General features: G+C 34.7%; 3 protein-coding genes across 4 annotated transcripts; all 3 read right to left on the bottom strand.

Moving 5' to 3' along the window:
- Window positions 1–5,292: 5,292 nt before the first annotated feature.
- Window positions 5,293–7,729, bottom strand: LOC131594482 (disease resistance protein RPV1-like). Of its 2 annotated transcripts, XM_058866630.1 has the most exons (3): window positions 7,185–7,729; window positions 6,174–7,068; window positions 5,294–6,026 (listed from the first exon to the last, which is right to left on the bottom strand). In XM_058866630.1, the coding sequence occupies exons 1-3, from the start codon at window positions 7,679–7,681 to the stop codon at window positions 6,015–6,017; spliced, it is 1,404 nt and encodes a 467-aa protein (XP_058722613.1). In that variant the 5' UTR covers window positions 7,682–7,729; the 3' UTR covers window positions 5,294–6,014. The 2 variants fall into 2 exon arrangements, with proteins under 2 accessions (XP_058722612.1, XP_058722613.1); XM_058866629.1 differs by having other exon boundaries at window positions 5,293–7,068.
- Window positions 7,730–12,071: 4,342 nt separating this feature from the next.
- LOC131594486 (methylecgonone reductase-like) lies at window positions 12,072–14,082 on the bottom strand. The gene is made up of 4 exons (XM_058866634.1): window positions 13,385–14,082; window positions 13,045–13,288; window positions 12,499–12,678; window positions 12,072–12,408 (listed from the first exon to the last, which is right to left on the bottom strand). The coding sequence occupies exons 1-4, from the start codon at window positions 13,699–13,701 to the stop codon at window positions 12,184–12,186; spliced, it is 966 nt and encodes a 321-aa protein (XP_058722617.1). The 5' UTR covers window positions 13,702–14,082; the 3' UTR covers window positions 12,072–12,183.
- A 130-nt stretch (window positions 14,083–14,212) lies between these two features.
- Window positions 14,213–16,161, bottom strand: LOC131594485 (protein REDOX 2-like). Its single transcript, XM_058866633.1, has 4 exons — window positions 15,556–16,161; window positions 15,225–15,471; window positions 14,739–14,918; window positions 14,213–14,629 (listed from the first exon to the last, which is right to left on the bottom strand). Exons 1-4 carry the CDS (start codon window positions 15,870–15,872, stop codon window positions 14,405–14,407), a joined length of 969 nt encoding a protein of 322 aa, XP_058722616.1. The 5' UTR covers window positions 15,873–16,161; the 3' UTR covers window positions 14,213–14,404.
- Window positions 16,162–24,578: the final 8,417 nt, after the last annotated feature.

The raw sequence follows: 24,578 nt of genomic DNA, 5'->3' as shown, positions 1-24,578 counted from the left end.
GAAATCTCTGCTTGCCCGTTGGTTTGGGGATGATAAGGCGAAGCTATCTTATGGTTGATATGATATTTGTCCAGCACTTTTGCCACCTGTTCATTAACAAAATGAGATCCACCATCGCTTATGATCACTCTAGGCATGCCAAAACGTGTGAATATGTTACGATTTAAAAATTTTAGCACTGTTTTGGCATCTGCCTTTGGTGTAGCGATGGCTTCAACCCACTTGGAAACATAATCTACTGCAACTAAAATATATTCGTTAGCAAAAGAGGGAAGAAATGGCCCCATAAAATCAATGCCCCAACAATCAAAAACTTCTATTTCAATGATGGTTTGAAGTGGCATCTCATCCCGTTTGCTTATCCCTCCAACTCTTTGGCATTTGTCACAACTCTTTGCATGGTGATGGGCGTCTTTAAAAATTGTTGGCCAGAAAAATCCGGATTGGAGGACCTTTGTTGCTGTCCTCCATCCATTAAAATGACCACCACTTGGTGAATTATGACAATGCCACAAGATTTGTTGAGCTTCTTCTTCAGTCACACATCTTCTTAGAATTCCATCCTTACCTATCTTGAACAAGTATGGGTCGTCCCACACATAGTACTTTGCATCGGCTAACAACTTTTTCTTTTTGTTCCAGTCAAAGTCCTCCGGTATCATACCGGTTGCTTTATGATTAGCCAAATCGGCGAACCATGGTCTTGTTTGTATTTCAAAAAGTTGTTCATCCGGGAATGTCTCATTTATTTCAGCTTCTTGGTTGGTGACATTTACATTGACCAACCGAGATAAATGGTCTGCTACCACATTCTCTGACCCTTTTTTATCCCGGATTTCTATGTCAAATTCTTGTAAGAGAAGGACCCAACGAATGAGTCTTTGCTTCGAATCCGGTTTGGTGAGCAAATATTTTATTGCTGCATGGTCAGTATAAATCACCACTTTTGACCCAATGAGATAGGATCTGAATTTTTCAAGAGCATACACTATAGCTAAAAATTCTTTTTCTGTGGTAGCATAGTTGACTTGAGCGTCATTTAGCACCTTGCTTGCATAGTGTATGACATGAAAAATTTTACCTTTCCGTTGGCCTAACACCGCACCTATGGCATAGTCGCTAGCATCACACATCAGTTCAAAATGGTTTTTCCAATCTGGTGCTACTATCACAGGTGCGGTAGCTAGCCTTTCTTTCAGGTCATTGAAGGCTTTAACACAAGATTCATCAAAATTAAAACACATACCTTGGTTGAGTAGATTACTCAAAGGCTTGGCAATCTTGGAAAAATCTTTAACAAACCTTCTGTAGAATCCTGCATGACCTAAAAAGCTTCGTACTCCTTTGACATTGATTGGAGGTGGGAGTTTTGAAATTACCTCCACCTTGGCTTGGTCTACTTCAAGTCCCCTTGAAGATACTTTGTGTCCGAGTACAATTCCTTCTGTTACCATAAAATGGCACTTCTCCCAATTAAGAATCAAGTTGGTCTCAATACACCTTTCAAGCGCCACGTCCAGATTATTCAAGCATGTATCAAATGTCTTTCCGAACACTGAAAAGTCATCCATGAATACCTCAATACTCTTTTCAATAAGGTCAGAGAATATGGCTTGCATGCATCGTTGAAAGGTTGCTGGGGCATTGCATAGTCCAAATGGCATCCTCCTATATGCGAAAATTCCAAATGGACATGTAAATGCTGTCTTCTCATGATCTTCTGGGTTGACTACAATTTGATTGTATCCGGAATATCCATCCAGAAAGCAATAGTAATTCTGCCCCGATAATCTCTCAAGCATTTGATCCATGAATGGTAATGGAAAGTGGTCTTTTCTCGTTGCTTTATTGAGTCTCCGGTAATCTATGCACATGCGCCACCCGGTCACAGTTCTAGATGGTATGAGTTCATTCTTGTCATTCCGGATTACCGTCATGCCTCCCTTCTTTGGAACAACTTGTACCGGACTTACCCATGCACTATCAGAAATTGGGTAAATCATTCCTGCTTCAAGGAGTTTGATTACCTCTTTCCTTACTACCTCTTTCATTGTTGGGTTCAGTCTTCGTTGTGGTTGGGCCACTGGTTTGAAGTCTTCTTCTAACATAATCTTGTGCATGCAATATGCGGGGCTGATACCTTTCAAATCTGCTAATACCCATCTGATTGCTGCTTTATTCTTTTGAAGGATTTGTATGAGTCTTGCCTCTTCGGTCGCATTTAACTTTGAGCTAATAACGACCGGCTTTCTTCCTTCTTCATCTAAAAATACATATTTCAAATGAGTTGGAAGCACTTTTAATTCTAACTTCGACTCTTTCACTTCTTTTTTCAGCTCCAAATCCTCCACTTTGTCTTCTTTGTTGGATGTGTTGCCACCTTTCTCTAATTCTTTTAGAAACAACTCAATTTCTTTTTCTTCTTCTTGAGTGAGTACATTAAATGACTCAACAAGAGACCTCTCTAAAGGGTTAGAAAGATGAATTTGGCTTGCTACTTCTTCGACACTTGTTTCAGTTACATCCATGCGAAAACAATCATTCTTGTCTTTGGGTTGTTTCATGGCATCAAAGAGGTTAAAACATACCTCTTCATCTTGGACTCTTAGCTTCATTATACCGTCATCGATGTCAATCATCATCCGGGCTGTTTTCATGAATGGTCTTCCAAGAATGATAGGTGAGTCTTTATCTTCTTCCATATCGATTACCACAAAATCTACCGGAAACAAAAATTTGTCAACTTTCACTAACATGTCTTGTGCAATTCCATATGGGAGAGTGGTAGACTTGTCAGCTAGTTGCAGAGTCATTCTTGTTGCTTTCATCTCAATATTTCCCAGCCGCTTTACTATTGATAAAGGAATTAAATTTATGCTGGATCCGAGATCAATCAATCCATTCCCAATATTTTGATTCCCTATTGTAACCGGTAAAGTGACTCTTCCAGGATCTCTCGCCTTTTGAGGAAGATGCGATATGATAGCACTACATTGTGCATCAAGTATAACAACCTCTTCTTCTTCCGGTCTTTTCTTCTTTGTCAAAATATCTTTCATGAATTTCGCATATTTTGGCATTTGGGCAATAGCTTCAGAGAATGGAATATTAATTTGTAGTTGCTTAAAAATTTCCATAAACCTGGCATATTGTCTAGCGTTGTCTTTCTTTGAAGGAGCATGAGGATATGGCAAATGTTGACTTGGAATCGTGTTGTTCGCCATCTTATCTTTAGCACTCCTTCTTTTTAATTTCTCCTTCTTGACTTCTCTACTCAAATCTTCCTCTTCATCCCCCTTTCTAATAATTTCATATTCTTCATCTTCTCCATCATGTTTTTCATCTTCTTTTTCTTTATCGTCTTCAACCTCATTAGTTTTCGTTTCATCCTTGCCACCTTTCTGTCCAGACCTTGTTACCACTGCTTTGCAATGTTCTCTTGGGTTCTCTTGAGTGTTGGCCGAGAAAGTTGCATTTGATTGATGAGTTGCAATCTGCTTAGCAAGTTGGCCCACTTGAGTTTCTAAACTCTTTATAGCCGCTTCTTGATTCTTCTGATTTATTACTGATGTTTGAATGAACTGATTCACTGTCTCCTCTAACTTGGATTGTCCTCCTTGCTGTTGTTGCGGTGGTTGAGTGTATGGCTGGAATGCTTGTTGTTGATACCCTTGATTCGGTGGCCTTTGTTGGTACCCTTGGTTGTTGTATCTTGGTGGATAACCTTGTTGGTATGGCTGATTCTGATATTGATTCTGCCTTTGTCCTTGGTTATTGTTCATGTAATTCACTTCTTCTTCCTGCACTGGTGGACAGAATCCTGTTTGATGATCTCCCTTGCATAACTCGCACTTAGCAACTTGATATGAATTAGATACCCAGTTCAGCTCCTTGATCTGTTGTGGTAATTTAGACATTTGTTGTGTCAAAAGTTCCACTTGTGAAGTTAGCAATTTGTTCTGAGCAAGTAGAGCATCACTGTTGTTCAACTCTAACATTCCGGGTTTCTTATCTCTTACCGTTCGATCATGATTGCCTTGACGATCATTTAGAGCCATTCGCTCTATTATCTGAGTAGCTTCTTCAGGTGTTTTGGACATGAGAGAACCACCAGCTGTGGCGTCCAAAAGTGTCTTGTTTGTAGCTGTGAGACCGTTACGGAACATATGGATTTGGTCAACGTCTGAAAAACCGTGTCCTTTGCACTTTCTCAACATAGCTTTATACCTTTCCCATGCTTCATTCAAAGATTCATTACTACCTTGAGAAAATACTGCTATTGCTGTTTTTGCTTCGAAGAATCGGTTTTGAGAGTAAAACCTTTCCAGAAATTTTTCTTCCAATGTGTTCCAATTTGTCATCACTACCTCGGGTTGATCCAGATACCAATCCTTTGCCTTAGATAGCAAAGAGTGTGGGAACAACCTCTTAAATAATGCTTCCTCATCAGCTTGAGCGACACCCGTAGTACCCGCTAACTCATAGAATCGAGTAAGATGCGTGTACGGGTCTTCATGGTCCAATCCGGCGAAAGGACTTGCACAAATCAATTGTATGATACCGGTCTTCAGTTCTGTCGGTCGCCCGTTGGCGGCAGTTCTCGCGAACTGAGGATTGAGTCTTGGACTATTAGCACATGGACCATTAGCAGCCATGTTGCCAACAGTAGGTTGTATAAAAACTTCCGGTTCTTCCTCCGTGAATAGTTCGTGAAAGAAGAATCCTTCTTGCGACTCGTCAATGGTTTCAAGTTGTTGTGACGATGTCGCGGTTGCGTTGTCTCTTGCTTTTGCTATGTTCGCTCTTTTTCGTGCTTTGCTATTTAACCTCCTAGCGGTCCTTTCGATCTCGGGATCAAAAAGAAGTTGATCGCTAGAAACTTTGCTGCGCATACACAATCTTCTGCAAAACTAGCAAATACGTGAAACAACCAAATAGAGAAAATAAAAATTAAAACTCAAAATAAGAACTATTGCAATGCATGCAATATTGACACCAATCCCCGGCAACGGCGCCAATTTGTTGAAAGTATTTGTGGGTAAATATTTTCGGTAATATATCGTATCCACAGGGATTGGTTAATATCACTGCCGTTCTATAGTTGTTTATTTTGAGTTAAGAAATTTGGTTTGGTTTGTTTTATACTAATAATAATATCAAAAGCAAATAATAAAATAAAAGCAAGTAAAGGACTTTGTGTTAACAAATAAAGAAAGATGTTGAGTCTTTAGGGTTCATCAACCTAATCCTATACAATTATCAATTAATTCACAATAGAACAATCCTTTGAATCATTATCTTCACTTATCCTCAAATAAGATTCCATGTCTGCAAATCAAATTAGATAACTTTTACCGGTATGAGATTCGATCTATCCAAATCACAATAACGATAATAGTAATTAAGAACGATAATTATGAAAACCCAATTACAATTTCATCTCTGCAAATTGCAATTGAATCAATATAGTAACCTAGGGCAAAAGTTAAATCCTTTCTTTCGATCAAAGATTCAACAATAATGTAAATTAAAAGCAAGGTTTCTTATTGATAATAAATTCAAACAATTGTTCACAGGGATTAATCAATGGTAATGTATATTCATAGGTTAACTACTACCTTAGACTCAACAAGAGGGATTTAGCTCTCCATAGACATGAAGAACATACAAGAATCAATGGAGGAATTCATCTTCATCAATAGAATGTCTTCGATTGGTAAAGAATCCACCTTCAATTGTTGTTCTCAGCTTCAGAATCAGATAGCTCTCCTAATTTCGCTCCCACAAAGTATATCTAACCACTTGGAAACTAGGGCTTTAAAACAGAACTTTTGGGCTTTTAACGCCGAGGCCGCGGCGCGGCAACGGGCTGGCGCGGCGCGCCCCTCAAACAGAAGTATTTTCGCGGCGCGCCTAGGAACTCTCGCGGCGCGCCCTTTGTACTTTCCATCTTTTTCTTCAGCCTTTGAGACTTCCAGCTTTCTTTCCTCCTCATGTTCTTCTTAAGTTCTTATTCAGCTCAAAACCTGCAACAATAACACCCACAAGTGATTCGATTTGCTTTACGCACGAACTAAACTTATTCAGTTCAATTCTTAATAAAAACCTATGGATTCATCACATTTTTGCATTGGTTTAGAGAAGAAATCACTTATATTAACACATGAATTTACCATTAATTTACTCCTAACATCGACCTCCACCCATCTATTCCCTTTGAAACAACAAGCAATGTCTAGAAAAACACTTTGTTCCTCTTCCTCCAAAGCATCATAGCTTATTCGAAGTATCTTTTGGATCTCTTTATTGGGAATCTTTTCATACCCCTCTAATGTATTCTTCCATTCTTCTATGCTCTTTCGAAATAAATTGGAGCCGATTATTTCTATGGCTAAGGGATGTCCCGAAGTATATGTAACTGCACGGATTAAAATTTCTTCATAACTTGAAGGAACTTGGCTATTTTTAAAAGCCATCCACCTCAACAATTCAAGAGCTTCTATCCCATATAGCCCTTCCATTTCGTACACGCTTTCTATCTTGTGACTAGTTAATAAGTACTTATCTCGAGTGGTAACAATGACTCGAGTTCCACGACCAAACCAATCAAGTCCTCCAGCCAAAACTTGCAGTTGTTTGATATTGTCAACATCATCGAGAATCAAAAGAATCTTCTTTCCACACAACCTTTCCTTTATGATTGGAACTCCCTCACTAACATCTCCTAACTTAACTTCCAAGCCAATTGTTTTCAAAAGGAGCTCCTCCTGGAGATGTTTCAAGTTATTTTTAGTTGAGTTCTCTCTCACATTATGAAGGAAACACAAACCTTCAAATTGATCAGCAATAAGATTATATATTGCTTTTGCAAGTGTGGATTTGCCCAAGCCTCCGGTACCATAGAGTCCTACCATGTAGACCCCTTCATCAGATCCCTTATCAAGTAGCGATTTGACATGTTGTACTCGGGACTGTAATCCAACAGGGTAATCAGCAATGTGTAAAGGAACGCGATTGATCTTGGTAGAGATGTATTCGACTATTTCCGTGATAAACTTGAATTCATATCTATTCATGCCCAATAAAATAAATTTGTAAATGCATCATCAGTATCATAATCACATCAAATCTAATGATAATAATATAAGAAGAGAAAACAATTTGAAGTGAAGAGGGGTACGTACCCTGAACTAAAGTGGTAGCCGGAGAAGTTAGCAGCTTGGTTAAGAGCTATCTTCCATTGGTGCAACCGCTCCATGTTTTGCTTGTTATTTTGGAACCTCTCTTCATGCTTGGCCAATGCTTCGCCATAACTTCCACTCCAATGGCGCACCTGAGTAGGTTCCACCCCATAGAAAACAGGCAAAACTAGACGACCCTTTGACTTGAAGCAATGAATGATTTGGACAAGTTCATCCAAACAAAATGATGAAGAGGCATAATCTATAGAAAACACAGGAATGAAAATCCTAGACTCTTGAATGGCCTTTATGAGTGATGGTGTGATTTCATCTCCTCTTTGAAGATTATTGTCATCAATGAAGGTGTTGATTCCTTTGTCGGTGAGAGCCTTATAGAGATTTCCAGTAAAACCATAGCGAGTGTCAGTGCCCCTGAAACTGAGGAATACTTGGTAAGTGAATTCATAGGAAAATGAAGAGGTAGGTGATTGCCTAGCCATAATAAGAATTGAGAATAAAGGTGAGTTTGTTTGTTATGCAGAATTGGTCTCTTGGTAAGAATATAAATATAAGAAGTGTAACTGTAACAGAAAATGATGTGAAACTACCTTACAACTAGCTTGAAAGAGGTGTTAGTAAAGAATAGTTTGTGGACCCAAAAGTCTATTAGGAAACTTCTTACAACTAGCTACAAACGTGTCTGTGGACCTTGTTGAAAGAGATGTTAGTACAGAATAGCGTGTGGACCTTGTTTCAAGTTCCACCAATTCAACTTTATTATTCTCTTATTATTAATATTTGTCTCAAACTAAGGTCACAATCCAAGATTAAAAATGGTTTTTTTTTTTTTTTTAAATTTATAATTGATAAGATATTTGATTTTAGATTTTTATAATACTAATGACATTTCGATTAAAATTAAATATCTTAAAGAAATTATTTAAGAATTCCAAATAAAAATATTAATTTGAGTAATAAAACAATATTCTTGAGTTATTTGTACTCGAGTGTTATAGTTAATTAGAATAATAATAACACGAAGAGCTCCAGTTTGATTCTGCTCTCGTCGTCCGAAACCATGTGTTGCTGATAGTCAACAAATATTTTATCTATCTGTCGACGGGTCAACCCGAGAGGAGCGAAGACAGAAGGGTGGCGAGGTATTGTCTGACAGTAGTCGAACTGCCGCATGACGCATTCCAAAAAATAGGGAGCAGTGATGATCAAATTGCATGCCAACCATCCAGGAAATAGTGTGATATCCTTAAACGGATGTGTCTCACAGTGAGCAGCGTAGACATCGTAGCGGATGTCCTCGACAACCTACGATCTAAGTAGGATCTATAAAGGTCCACCGCCTGGTTCCCCCTCATGTGGATGTATGCACGAGCACGTGGCCATGCCTCAGTATACTCCGACACATATCCCCAACCAATGATCATCGAGAAGTGTTATCCACCCCTAAAATGAAATTAAAAAATATCGGGATCAAACATAATCATGAATATAGAATAAAAAGTTGTGGAAACAAGTAGACGGATATAAAGTTGTTACCACTAGTAGTGAACAATTGCCTTCGACAGTCCTGGCCTTCCACATGCACCCCTTCCCCAGTCTAAAATAGGCATATGTCAACATTGCCGCTCCTCAGTTGTACTCATGGATCCGTTCGGAATCAAAAAAGTACTTGAGGTAAGCGACATCCGTATACGTGGATCTCGTGTCCACAAACAACTAAGTGCCGATCAAAAATAGTAAGTAACACCTAAGTGCATGATATCTGTGTATCTCCACCTCAACTAGGTCACCAACAGCCTGTCGTGTTGCAACTAACTCCTCATCGTATCTCCAGATCAAGAAGGAAAATCTCACGTGCGTGTCGCGGGTGTTATCCACCTCTTCTAGCGTATCTCCTCAACTAGAAGGTCTTCCGCTTTCTCCTTCATCATCCTACCACGACGGAGGAGGACACCCCTGATAGGTGTATGCATAAGCATGAGATGTCATCTAAGGTAATAGTAATCTCACCATGAGATAAATGGAAGGAGGACGTCTCTGGGTGTCATCTCTCTACAAATTCCATGAGCATCCCTTTGTAGATAATGTTGTACCCAATCTAACATATGTCATCCAGACCAGATGCTGTAAGGACATCCTGAAACCACGGCTCCTTAGGTTGCTTTAGAGATAAGAGTTTTAGAGATAAGAATTGGGAGATATTGAGTTTATGGTGCAGCTCTCTAAGAAAACTGAACCAAACCGAAAAATTATATAAGGTTACCCGAATCGAATCGTTTCAGAAGTGTGAAATGGAGTATGGCGTTTATGTGCAACATTCTAAAGGCAATATGATTCTGGTGTATCTCTATGTTGATGATATATTGCTAACAGGAAGCTGTTCAGAAGATATAGTCAAGTTCAAGGAAGTTATGATGAATGAGTTTGAGATGACAGATCTAGGAAATATGGTATATTTTCTAGGGATGGAGTTTTGTACTCAAAGAAGGGTATCATTCTACATCAGCTGAGGTATGAACTTGAACTTCTGAAGAGATTTAAGCTGTAGAATTATAAAACTGCTGTAACACCATCAGAAACCAATCATAAATTGGATTCTGATCACTCTGATGGTAATTTTGTGGATACTACAACCTTCAAACAGTTTGTTGGTTCTCTAAGGTATTTGTGTAATACCAGACTTGATATTTGTTATGCAGTTGGGATGGTTAGCAGATTCATGGGTAAACCAAAGTGGTCCCATTACCAAGCTGCTGTCAGGATTCTGAGGTATATTAAGGGAACGCTGAAGTATGGAGTGTTATTTCCTTCTAGAAGAAAGTCTGAACCAGAATTAATGAGTTATTCTAATTCTGACTGGTGTGGAGATAGAGTTGACAGAAGAAGTACTTCTGGATACTTGTTTAAGTTTCTGGGAGGTCCTATTTTTTGGAGTTCCAAGAAGCAGCCTGTTGTTGCTCTATCAACATGTGAAACTGAGTACATTGCAGGCGCTGTAGCTACATGTCAAGCTGTTTAGCTTCTGAACCTATTAGAAGATCTGAAGGTTAAGATAGAGAAACTTCTGAAGTTGATGATTGATAATAAGTCTGCAATCAATCTTGTCAAGAATCCAGTGTTGCATGGAAGAAGCAAGCATATTGAGACGAAGTATCATTTTCTCAGAAGTCAAGTACAACAAGGAGTGTTAGAAGTTCTGCACTGCAGCACCCAGAAGCAGCTGACAAATGTTTTGACGAAGGCAATCAAGACAGATCAATTTCTTGGCTTGAGGAGTGAAATTGGTGTTGTTAACGAGAACACTTCGTTGATATAAATATTAAAGACTTCTTAAATGTTGTGACTATTCAAGAACATAGATTAAAGGAATTTTAACTAAAAGGATTTAAATGACTAAAATAAAGAGTTTCGACTGAAAACTAGAAAGACTTAAAGATGTATAAATGACTTTAACAATAAGGACATTCGACTCATAAAGAGGTTTGTAAACAACTTGGTATTCATAAAGTAAATAACTTTGAAAATAAACAATAGTGTTTCTCATACATACATTCTCTGCAAACTCTTTTCTCTATGCTGGTACTTTGAGTATATTGAATATTTTGTACAAAGTGAACATCCTGAATCCTAACATTAAGACCCCTATTTATACCAATTCGACCCTAACGGTCTTTCTCCATAAACACGCCACGTTCGATGTTTACACGATCCCTTTGAATAATAGATTTCCACGCGTCTTCGACGGACAATTTGATCAATTTCGAATTCAAATTCTCCCTTCCTGAAGGCGCCAAGTCTTCGACGTGTCCTTAACGAATAACTTCAAATTTGAATTCGCCAACGAACAACTTTTATCCAACCTTTTCATTCTTAAAACAACTTGGGCATTTCTTAACTTTATTCAAATAAAGCACAAACCACATAAAAGTGACTTCTTCTTCGATTCAGCTACCGTCGAAATTACTAGCTAACATAAACCCAACAAAGAAAAGGACGTTGTAATAACGCGGTGATTTATCTGCAATCCCTTCACAAATAATTTCAAATCAACAGAAGATTAAAAATAAGAAAAAATCTATTTGAAAAAAATATTAAAAGAGAGACTAACATGGCTTGATTAAATTTTATAAAGGATTAAATAAGACATTTTTTCTAAGGGACTAATTTAGACACTTCCTTTTTTGCGAGAGACTAACATGACCCGGTTAAATTTTGTAAAGAATTTAATATGAATTTTTTTTCTTAGGGACTAATCTAACCTATGCAATTTTTGTGAGGGACTAAAATGGATCTTCACTCTAAATATTATTAATCATAATTTCATAACTTTTCAATTCTTATTATTTCGTTTCTATTCCTATATTAAAAATTATTTATTAATGATAACTTTTCAATTATCAATATTTCTTTTCTATTTCTATTATATAATATACTATTTAATTTTAATTTTTATATGTATTGTATCTTATATTATTTAATTAGTAACGTATCGCCATATTGGATACGTATCTTATTCGCGCTCATTATAAAACTTACGGGAAATAATGTGGGAAATACAAAATTTTCGGAGACAAAATATCTAAAATTATAGAAATTTTCCGGTATGTAATGTAACATAATCTTCGGGAAATACCAATTTTTTTGCATATATATTTGAAATTTGGTATAGTCACTGCAATGTGGTTTTGAGAGCTGGAAGAACAAGGTCTTAGTGTCATATATTGGCCCATCGCGGCTTTTAACAAGGCATAGCTCAAAAGCTTTTTCTCAGAGGTTCCTCTTGCATACAAAATAGCAGTGTCATAGTGTCAATTTCAAAGCCAAAATCTCTAAATTACTGATAAATAATGAAGTCAGAAACCAAATTCTTAGTTTACTATTAGGGGATGCCAACTTTTATATTCCTGACTATTATCTTAGGCTCACAGAAATAAATCAGATAAATCATTCAAACAAGATTTTGATTATTTAAACAAGATTTTTCTCAAGGGTCACCATCCCACAGCTCTTGCAAGGATCTGTAGGGTCCATTTTCAGATACAAACATTTCTGCCTTGTAAAGTCTACATTGTGGAATCTTATTGATTTTGTCCAGTTCCTCTTTGTTCAGTTCCCAATCAAATATTTCAAGGTTTTGTTTCATCCTCTCCTTGTTGAAGCTTTTCACAATTACACTTGTCCCTTGCTCATGGATCCATCTTAGTACTATCTGCAAAATATCCAACTTAGAGATTAGATCATAACAGTCATTATAATAGAGTAGTATGCATAACTGCATATGATATTTGATCTGTTGAACCTGAGGTACACTCTTATTTCTAGCCTCGGCAATTTTCTGAAGAATTGGATTCTCCATCACTGCATTTGAACCCCAAAATACTTTGTATGCTCCTAGTGGTGACCATGCGCAGACATGAATTCCGTTCTTCGTGCAGAATTCCCTGAGTTTTCCTTGTTGCCATGATGGATTCATTTCTACCTGAATCCAAATAAGATACATACAACCAATTTAATGCATTTCATTTGATTTTTTGACACATGTGAATTGACACTGTAAACCGACACAATATTCCACTGTTTAACGTAATACTAAATTGCAGGGCCGTCTTAAGTTTTCGGAGACCCTGTGTAAGTTAACTATGGTTGAAGTGAGGAAAATCAAATAGGGACCATATTTTGTCATGGTTTAAGTATGACAAATATTTTATTTGGCCCTTTTTAGCTACGGTTAAATGTGTTGAACTTTGGGCCCTGTGCGGTGTCTGCCTTGTACGCACTCGAAGACGGCCCTGAATCGTTTACTATGTGAAAATATTTGGTTATTTCATTTCATTGATTCTTATACCTGATTAACTGCAGGAGAGGTGGTAGCATTTTCTAAGAGTAAGGAAAGCTTTTTGATGCCGAAGTTGCTAACACCAATAGACTTGGCCAAGCCTAATCGATAACAATCTTCCATAGCTTTCCATGTTCCTTTAATTTCAAAGGGAATCACATCTTCTCCTGTAAAGTTAAAGCCTTCGATATCTGGTTTCAACCTCACCGGCCAGTGAATCAAGTAGAGATCTACATACTCCATTTTCAGCTTTCTAAACATTTCCAACCAAAACACAAAAAGACGAAATTAGAGACGAAAAGAGATGCAAATTCCAAAGAAAAAGTTAGAGAACTGTTCTTGTTCTTACTTAAGAGTGGTTTGGAGAGCCTTGAGAACAAGGTCATGGTGAGCATCAGTGCACCATAACTTGGAAGTAATGAACACTTCGTCGCGATTCTTTATAAGGCCGAGTTCTAAAGCTTTTGAAACAGCTTGGCCTAGAGGCTCTTCAGTACCATAGATAGACGCGGTATCAAAATGTCTGTAACCAATTTCAATGGCACCAAGCAAAATTGAGGTGAGAGCTTCATTTGTAGGAAGAGGAGCTGTTGCAGTTCCTAGGCCTATCATTGGCATATTTTTCTCCGAATTTAGTAACACCTCACGGACTTTCTTTGCTTCCATCTTCTCGTGTTTTGTTCAATGCTCAAGCTTCTCAAAATTCACAATTGTCTCCATATGGATGTTAACTTTTTGTTGTGGGCTTGTGGCTGTATTGTGTCCACACTTTAAGGTTCCATAGATATAATTTCAAGACATATTTTAGCCATAGGTTAAGCAAGCTTTTATTATGACAGTTTTGACTCTTTTGCCCATGATGATGAATGCATGGTCCCTAATATGAACAATGTAAGGTAGTGAATGATTCAAGGGTTTGGTTGGTCACTGAGTTTTTATTATAGTTGGTGGGTTTTGTTAAATATATAACAAAATTTCACATCATGTTCTCAATATATGAAATTAGAATTTTTTCTCTTCGGTAGGATCTGAGTTTTACGATCTTTCACAAGCTGACCGATCATACTTAAGTTCTCGTGCTTGACTACATTGGACATACCTGTACGGTTATCAAAAAATGTCGTATTCTATACCCGTACCCGAACCAGGGCAACACAGGTAACATCATTGTTTAGACTTTGAGAATCAAATCTTGAAATTTATTTTTCGTGCTTGAAACGAAGCCATACCTAGTACATAATAATTTATTTTCGTGCTTGATAATGCACAATAATATTAAAGAAGCTCATACATAACATGAAAATCAAATCTTGAAATTTATTTTCCTAGTACATTATTTTAGAATACTGTTTGGAATTTGAGAAGATTTTCAAACATCTCCATCCCAAAGTTCTTCTAAGGTCTTGCAGGATCCATTTTCAGATAGCCACATATCTCCTAAGTACTGTCTGCTTTGTGGAATCTGCTTAATCTTCTCTAAATCATCTTCACTCAGCTCAAAATCAAATATTTCAAGGTTTTGTTTCATCCTTTCCCTGTTGAAGCTTTTAGCCATTGCACTTGATCCTATTTGGTATGCCCATCTAAGTGCAACCTGAAAATGAAATCATAATAATTTATGCATAAATACTTATATCACAAGAGTTTACCGTATAAGCGCTCAATTAAGTTGTTTATCCAAATATGAGATAGTTTTAAGTTACCTGAGCTATGGTCTTCCCTTTTGCAGCAGCTATGTCTTGAAGAATTTGATTCTCCATAACAGCTCCTGAACCCCATGTTACCTTATAAGCTCCAAGAGCTGACCAAGCACTAACATGAATCCCTTTCTCCTTGCAAAATTCCCTCAGTTTCCCTTGCTGCCAAGATGGATTCATTTCAACCTGAAAAAAAATACACAAATTTTTTCTTCATAATCATGAGTAGAAATTTTCATAATCAGAGCCGTCTCAAGTTTTTGGAAGGCCTGTGTATGTTAGTCACGGTTTAACAATGGTAAAAACCAACAGAGACCCTATTTTACCACAATTTAACTGTTACAAACATTTTACAAGACCCTACTTAACCTTAGTTTAACTGTGATAAATTTTAGGTCATGTGCGGTAGCCTGCCCTCAAAGACGCCCTTGATTATGGTACATACCTGATTGACTGCAGGCCCTCAAAGACGCCCTTGATTATGGTACATACCTGATTGACTGCAGGGGTGATGGTAGCTGTTTCCAAGAGCTTGGTGAGTTTTTTGATACCATAATTGCATATACCAATAGACTTTGCTAAGCCTAACTTATAACACTCTTCCATAGCTTTCCATGTCCCTTCAATATCAAAGGGAAGTAAATCTTCTTTGGTAAAAATGACAGGGTTTTCAAGATCATGTCTCAATCTCACTGGCCAATGAATCAGATATAGATCCACATACTCCATTCCTAGCTTTCTAAAAAACATTATACATAACAAAATGGTAAGATAAAAAAAGGTGTAAAACAAACTAATGAAGGAGATTATAGAATTTTGTTACTTTAATGTGGTTTTGAGAGCAGGAACAATAAGCTCATAATCTGCATCTGTGTTCCATGGTTTTGAAGTGATGAAAACTTCATCTCTACTCTTGATAAGTCCTTGTTCTATAGCTTTTGCCACAGCCAGGCCTATTGCTTCTTCTGAACCATAGACCGACGCAGAATCGAAATGGCGATAACCAATTTCGATTGCTTCAACAAAGATTGAAGCAAGAACATCATTTGATGGACGGTTGTCTGCTGAAGTTCCCATTCCTATTACCGGCATTTTGTGTCCTGAATTCAGTGATACTTCTGGGATTTTGTTTCCTGCCATGGTTTTTTCTTCTATTTGGTTTTTTTTGTTAATTGTGCTACAAAATATGCATGATTGGTTATTGGTGGTACTACATCTATATAATCTATATAATGTGGTTAGTACTATGTGGTGGGGAAAAGTATGATAAAGTTTTTGTTTTTGGTTTTGCAAGACGAAATGGTAATAACTACTAATAATTCACATACAACGACCATGAATATCAGGATTCGAATTTTACTGATGACGTTGAACCTAATAATATCGGCTTATGTCGGTTGATCACAAGTAATCATTGTTAATATTAAACGGTTGTTTGATATGTGATACCTATACATCTATCTATGGCCATTGGTGATTAATAATAGAATGAAAAGAAAAGAGATAATGGCTCTTGGAGCACTTTTGTGATATAGTGTTAGGACTTAGGACATTTGTTATGAGAGTATTGGTACACGTTTCTGGCTATGCTGCTTAGGTAACTACCAAACAAACTTCAAAATTGACATTTCAAGTACATCAATTATTATTTTACTTTAAATTTGAGGTATGACTCAATGCTTTGCATTATTTTTTGTATATATGAATCAAATCAAATTACGTGATGGTATAAATGTTTGCAAAAATATTATCAGAGGTAGTTTAAGAAAATAGTACTATAATATAATTTGATTATGAAAAGAATTGTAGGCATGCAATAGCAATGCTTTTGCATTATTCAGTTTATCAAAATTTGAAATATTAAAATTATATAAATAAATGAATTATATAAAAAATATAATTGGTTTTAGTGTAATACACTATCAACAAATTATAGTTACTTATAATTTTAATCATCTAACAATTATAATTATTGATAATATAAATTATAATCATTTAACAACCATATTTTTAATTATCTAATTTTGAAAACAATTAAGATTAAATTAAATATTATAATCATTCAACAATTATAATCAACTGATAATATACATTATACAATATATAAATTAAATACTTTTCTGAATCAGCAAGAGAGTCAAATAAGACTGGTCCAACTCAAAAGCTCAATCCAGAGTCTTGATCACTTAAAGATAAAAACCAAGTAAATTCTCACAAAGAGGTCGCACACCAGAATCTAGAGTTGTTGCGCTCATCACAACAATTGGAATCAATTCGGTCTATTGTATTTTACACCAATTCACACAAAGGCAGTTTTAGTCGTAATTCGTATATAAACATGATCACACACCATTGGTAGGTATAATTCATTCACTCTGACAAGTTATATCTCTCTAACCTCACTAACTTAAGTATTGAAATGTTAACATTGCTGGTACACCCCTTACTCTACCTACTAGAGACCTTCATCGTCGTACCAAGGAACTTCTACGAAAAATTTCATCAACACACCATTATTCTCATATTCCACACCAAAATATTGGTGTCATCTATGGGAAGGTCTCCTGATTCTCACTAAATTCTAAATCGAATTCATCTAATTGTTTTTCGTTGCATCGCTAGAATTATTTCTATTAACTAATTTGATCGTTCCACGCCGCATAATTTTCGTTGATGGCATCATCCAAAGCAACTCAACCAATCATTCTCCAAGACACCATTGCAACTATTTCAACTCCTTTTACTTCACAACCTCCTTCATTCTCCTCGATTACTACAAGATCATCTAGCCTAAAAGAGTCGTTCAAGAAATCCACAAAGAGAAGAACCCCGGGATGAGAGACGAAGGAGGAAAATGAAATATTGAAGGATGAAAGATCCACTCTAGGGTTCTAAGATAGTGAAAAGGTGGACAATGTCTCCAATAAAGTGCTCATGCTGGTGATAAAGGCATGGATAACAAATCACAAAGTATCGGCAATTTTGATTGACGGAGGAAACACATGTGACATCATGCATGTCAGTCTCATTGAAGTATTAGGGTTGAAGATAAAGAAATTATTCTTTATTGAGGCACCAACCTACATGCATTCAACGACTAAGTAACACCCCATTGGGGAAGTATACAGTTAATGATCTCTTTGGGAGAAGGAAGAGTTGCGAAGGCGGTAGCCGTCCAATTCTTGGTGCCCCATTCTAAAATGTATACTACTGCATCTTATGGAAGCCTTTCTCTACAACTTTAGATATGGTAGTCCCTTTCGTCCACCTAAAGATGAAGTACCATAATATACATGATGAAACAATGACAATATGTGTCGACCTAGAAGGATCGCAATGCAACATTTGTCAAACAAAATGAGAATGGCTCACTAGAGATCAAAGTCATTGACTCACCACTAGGGATGAAAATGGGTACCCACTGGTACAAGTATTAATACCCCGTTACGCGTCTCGTTTAGTGGTAGCATGATCCGACTACTTCAAACAAAAATCTTATAAAAATAATTAGTAAGTTAAATAAGCCACTTATAATTAATATATTTCACACTTAATTGAAAAAAAGGTGAATTAGCTAGAAAGGAGATAGTGTTGTGAAGTTAAAATAGAAGAAAACCAAAAGCAAAACACCATAAATGATAATAGAAAGTAGTGATGAAATTTTTAGATTTTAACAAGATAATTTATAATTTAAGACGATAAAATTAATTTGTAACTCCATACAAAGTATGTGGCATATCAATGTGACTTAGGGGCGATGAGTAAGTTAGAGTCATATATAATTTAATTGAAATGTATTGACAGCGTAAAGAAGTTTTATATTGTCAAGAATTTATAATCGTTAAAGTTTGTAGATGTTTGATTTTTTTAATTCATATATATATATATATATATATATATATATATATATATATATATATATATATATATATATATATATATATATATATATATATATATATATATATATATATATAAAGTATCAGTACTTGTGAATGATTGTGATGTACTCACTCTCATGTGTCGTCCTTTGATATCTGCACTTGCATTCGTCAATTGAGAGATATCACTTTGTATTTACTCGCACCACCTGGCTTCACGCTCTGGTGATTGATTGCAATCATTTCTAAGCGTGTGGTGAATAGGGATGATAAAAAAACTTGTACTTATACATACCCGTAGGTAAAACTCGTCACATGTACAAGTACAAATTAAATGAGGTTTTCTTAGTTATATCTGGCTTATGTGTAACAATAATGAAGAAGTAAGAGGAAATATTAAAATATTAACTTGTGGTGGCATATTAAGAAAATTTTATAAACATTTTTTTAGAACTTTATAAGCTAAAATTGGAGTTTGTACCTCTTTTTCAGTTGAATTTCATAAAATCATGTTGGTTATTGAATATGCTAACATGGCGAATTGAACAAATCTTTAGCTTAGACTCAATGCTAGTCATTCATGCATTTTCTAATGTGAATATTGCCTCTTACCATCTTTTAATTAAATGGAAGAATGTGTTAAACTATGTAAGTTTCTTTAGATTTAAGATATCTTACATTTTCAAAAAAGAAAATGTATGTGTATATAGATTAACCAATACATGTTTTTTTTTTGTGTTGATCATGACACTTGGTGAAATTTACATACTTGTACTTTTGAATTTTTTTTCAGAAATGGTTTGGATATTTTCAACTATTGATTTTAGTTTTTTATGTGTTAGGTTTTACATCTCCATTAGTTTTTATTCAATAAATTATTTTAATTAAAATTTTTATTAAAAATAAAAATTATGAGAATGACATTTTTATGTGAGAACATGAGAATGAATCTGAACGATTAGATTTTAAAATAAATGATTTATATCATTTGTCATTTTTTCTCTCTCCTCCATAATTTATTTGGGAAAAGCTAACATGTGCCCTAAGGGCACAAGTTAATGAGATATTTATAGAAATTTTTTCTTGAAACTTGTGCATTCAATGTATCGAAACTTTAAATATGACTTTATTGCATTTAATTATATTTAACTTTTTCTAATTATAGTATCCTTAACATGTGCCCTTAGGGCACATGTTAGCATGAACCAATTTATTTTAATAATGGAGGAGAAAAAAAAATGACACAAATCTTCACCATTTATTTTAAAATCTAAGTGGTTCAGATTCATGTATTCTCATGTTCTCACATAAAAATGTTATTCTCATATATATTTTTATATATATATATATATATATATATATATATATATATATATATATATATATATATATATATATATATATATATATATATATATATATATATATATTATAACTTAGTCCTAAATTTCACTTGCATCTTATGAAGGTATTGCCCTCCAACTCATATGCCGACCTTTTTTTGTCACTTCTATTCCAACCTCTGATGTGGTGTCTCTTATCAATTGTAGGTCCACATACACGAGACTATCTTGCAAGTGAAACACGTCACAATAAAACAAATTACTTTTCACTTTGTCCGTTTTAAAAACAACTATGTAATTATCAAATCATTATTAGTATTATAAAATTATTTTAAATAATTTTATAGTTTATATGCTGACTATTTATTAAACTAATTTATATCAAATAAGAAAAGCGTATATTACAATTGTAGAATTTATCCTATGAGATATTATTTTATATTTAAAACTTTTGTAAAAAAAATGAGAATTTAAAAATGCTTAAATTATATTTAAAATTTTAATACAAATAGAAAAATAAAATAAGCATATTTGGACTAACATTTTCAATTGAACTTTTGAAGAAACAAATCTATTTTTGATTAAAAGTATGTTTTCACTAATGCAGTTTATGTTGAAATATTCTTTTTGTACGTGTATTTTTTTAAATGAGTGTTTTTAACTATATTAACTAAAAAAATACTTTTAAATAGGAGCATCTATTTTATAATATAATATAAATATTTTTGTTCATATAAGTTATTGAAATAATAATATTAATTTGTTACAAAAAAAATTGTAACTTTAAATAAGTTATTATAATCCAAAATAAAGAATAATTAAAAAAAAAAAAAAACTATTTCAAAAGCAGTTTTTAACGGAAATCAATTTTAATGAGAGCACCCTATTTAACCTAACAATGGTTTCAAATATTTTAATTCATTTTAATATCTAACTTTAAAGAAAAATAATGGCTTTGACTAATATGCATAAGGATTTTACTTATGCACCATGCATAAGTCTACATAAGTCATTGGATCATGTTTTTAATCCAGTATTGAGTATTGAGTGGTGAGTATTGAGTATTAAGTAATAACAATTGATGTCTAGAATTTGATCCAATGATCTAAGGGTCCATAATAATTTATGCATCACTAGTACAAAAATATTAATTTACACCCGTTTTTTATTAAATTTACACCCGTTATTTTTAATAAAAATCGGGTGTATATCCACAGGGTGAGAAATGTGTAACGAATTTACACCCATTATTTTAAATAAAAATCGGGTGTAATTGGACGTAATTACGTTTTTAATTACACCCTGTTTTAATAAAAATCGGGTGTAATTGGACGTAATTATGTTTTTAATTACACCCTGTTTTAATAAAAATCGGGTGTAATTGGACGTAATTACGTTTTTAATTACACCCTGTTTTAATAAAAAAGGGTGTAATTGGGCGTAATTACATTTTTAATTACACCCTGTTTTAATAAAAATCTGGTGTAATTGGGCGTAATTACGTTTTAATTACACCCTGTTTTAATAAAAATCGGGTGTAATTGAGCATAATTACGTTTTTAATTACACCTTATTTTAATAAAAATTGGGTGTAAATACGCCATTTATGAATGAACAATTATATTATATTTAAATCTATTTACACCCTATTTCATATACACCATTTAGTTATATTTCATTTTTCAGTCATAATATTTCAAATACTATAAAATCATACACATAAAAATCATATTTTAACTAAGTCATAATATTTTTAATATTAACCAAAAAATATACAAAATCATGTACAGTCATTTCAAGTACTATAAAATCATACACATAAATATCATATTTTAACTAAGTCATAACACTTTCTTCATATATAAGTTTTTTTCTTCTTCTTTGGCTTTTGTTTTGGCAACATTTCTATGTCTTTATCCTCTTCAACCATTTGCATTTGATCTTGTAGATTTTGCTCCTCAACCTTTTTATTTTCAACGAGTTGCAAAAATATTTTAGCCCAAAGTTGCCCAAAGATATCTGAAATGTTGAAACAAATATTAATTTATAAATGATACATAGAAAAAAATAATTAAAAATAGAATAAGATACTTTCACGAAGTCCTTTAATTTTTTTTCTAATTGTAAAAGTTCATCGGCAACAACATTGTTAGCTTATTGAAGCACACAACAACAGACAATCACAAGCATACAGAAAGGGCACAGAAAATTATGAACCTTTGCTCTCTGCCTTAACCTTCAAAGCCAAATTCACAGCTGCATCAAAATACTCTCCTACCTTAACGAAATCCTCTTCAACAAATCCCCTTGAAGTCAGAGCAGTAGTTCCTGAAATCCACGAGTTATCAAAATCATGTAGTTGAACAAAGTTATATCGATAATTAGTAAAAATGCTCTAAGCTGCATTGCGACATTACATTCAATTGTCACACATATATTCAATTTTAGGATTTTCCATAATTCCAAAGCAACCCAAGAATGAAACACTGCATTGAAAAATATTGAATCGTATCACTGAAGCCCAGTTTCTGAGTGAGTAGTAAAGTCCCAGCAATAGTTAGCAAGCAAAGCTCTACAAGGACCTTGAGTAACATTATTAGCAACATCCAAAATCCAAAACCCTAATCAAAAAGGGGAATTAGTAACAATAGAAATTAGTAGATCCGACAAAAGGTAAATGGAGAAGAATAAAAAAATATGAAATTGAAAAAGAAGAGAGAGAGAATGGGATTAGTAACATACTAGTGTTCTTTGTATATGCTGAATTAAAATTATAATATATAGACCGTGAAGTGTTGTATACCAAAATAATATAAGTTCTAGCATGGAAGACAAGCCTAAATTATGAATGTGCATATTAATCTGAAAGCATTCTATGACCTCCCTAATAATTCTGATACACTAATATCTATAAAAAAACAGTCAACCAACCCATACAATACAAAATGTGCTTCTACTCTTAAAAAAAACGTAAGTATGTAATAATTAAACCATCAATTAAAAATCAATAAGCCCAAAATTGAAATTAAAGAGCAACTTAGCATTTAAACTGAACTCCCAAAGCTAAGATTACTAGTAATAATTCAGTAACTTGCAAATGCCAATGAGCAACGCAAAGAACCATTTCACTACCAGCAAGTAACTCACGTACGTACAACTTCCTTCTTCTATGCGCCTAAAAATCTCAAACCACAGTCCAGCACCATTTCATGTGTGGTGCCGGTGTAGTGGATTACTAACTCAGAATCATAATAAACAGATCAGAAGTGACAGAATATTCAGTAAGCTAGATACCTGACCCACACATGTGACATATTCCACGGCAAAAAGCTCCTCATCGGCAACAACCGCTCCAATCATATTATCACCTGGTACATCTTTCGCTAGAAACAAGCCCACAAATCCAGGTGAAGTCCTGGCCCCTGAATCATCAGTTTTCTACTAAAAAATAAGACAGCATGCAAGCCATTTGGAGGCATTGGTATGTCATCAGCATATAAAGCTTCTCCTGTGACCTGAATGTAAGTTGTAAGAATCATTTAGCCAAGCATTCTACTAAGAAAAAGACAATTTGATAAAGAGACAATGTAAGCCAAACATAACTGAAAGATAGAGACTACCAATTGAAAACATGACATATAGGGAGGGAGGGAGACAGACACAGAGAGAGGTAGAGAGTGAAGGTAAAAAAGGATGCAAGCAATTAATATGTACAACAAGTAACAAAACTAGAAAAACCTTGATTGATATAATTAGAATTTTCTCAGTGCTCTATATATGTATTAGCACTATTTTAGGACAAAACATCCATTATATCTTTCTTTTTAAGCATATCTGGGACAGCCTATATTTATTACAAGATTTGGTGTTTGTTTGTGTATTTATGTGATTATCGTCACTCTATATAATAGCATGGGTAATGATGCTCAATCACAAAATATAAGCAAATTTGCGATGTGATTTTCCCTTGTTTCATGATTTCATAGTCTTGAGATCCTGTAACTGGTGGGCGGTGGACTGAGTACACTGCAGATAGATGGGATAACGGTATAGACTCTTTGATGTCATCCATTTGATGTGACACCCATAGAAAAAATTTAAAAAAGAAACTCAGAGTCAAAGATTTCCGGAACTCTACCATTCCACTAGGAGCATCATCCTTAATTACTATATCCTTTTGCAAAATTTTCAATGCATTTTTCAACAGATCTTGGTCCCAAATATTTTCAATGAGAAATTCCTTAGTTTTAATTGCAGAAAGTGAATATGGTGCCACCCCACCATAAAAGAAATTTTCTGCCAGTACTGTTTTGATGTTTCCTTTTGAGTCAATAATTTGAAACTTTACTCTAGCTGCCATCCAGAGAGGATTCAAGTCTGATATTGGGCTGGCAGTACATATATTCCCACCAATTGATGAAACATTTCTTATGAATTATCTGTGATCCAACAAACCATTTCAGTTGCTCAATAAAAGCTTTACAAGATGAAGTTTCATGAGCAGCTCGCTCAGTCACAACCTTCCTAAAAAAATTCAACAGAGTGGATAATCTCACTGCAGAACCTATTTCTATGCCATCATCCGTAGCAATCAAAATATTTAGTTCTGGCACATGCATTAC

Source organism: Vicia villosa, linkage group LG4 (genome assembly GCF_029867415.1).
Source record: "Vicia villosa cultivar HV-30 ecotype Madison, WI linkage group LG4, Vvil1.0, whole genome shotgun sequence".
Classification (NCBI taxonomy): domain Eukaryota; kingdom Viridiplantae; phylum Streptophyta; class Magnoliopsida; order Fabales; family Fabaceae; genus Vicia; species Vicia villosa.
Note: the sequence above shows the minus strand (reverse complement) of the source record. Positions and strands in the feature narration are given on the sequence as shown.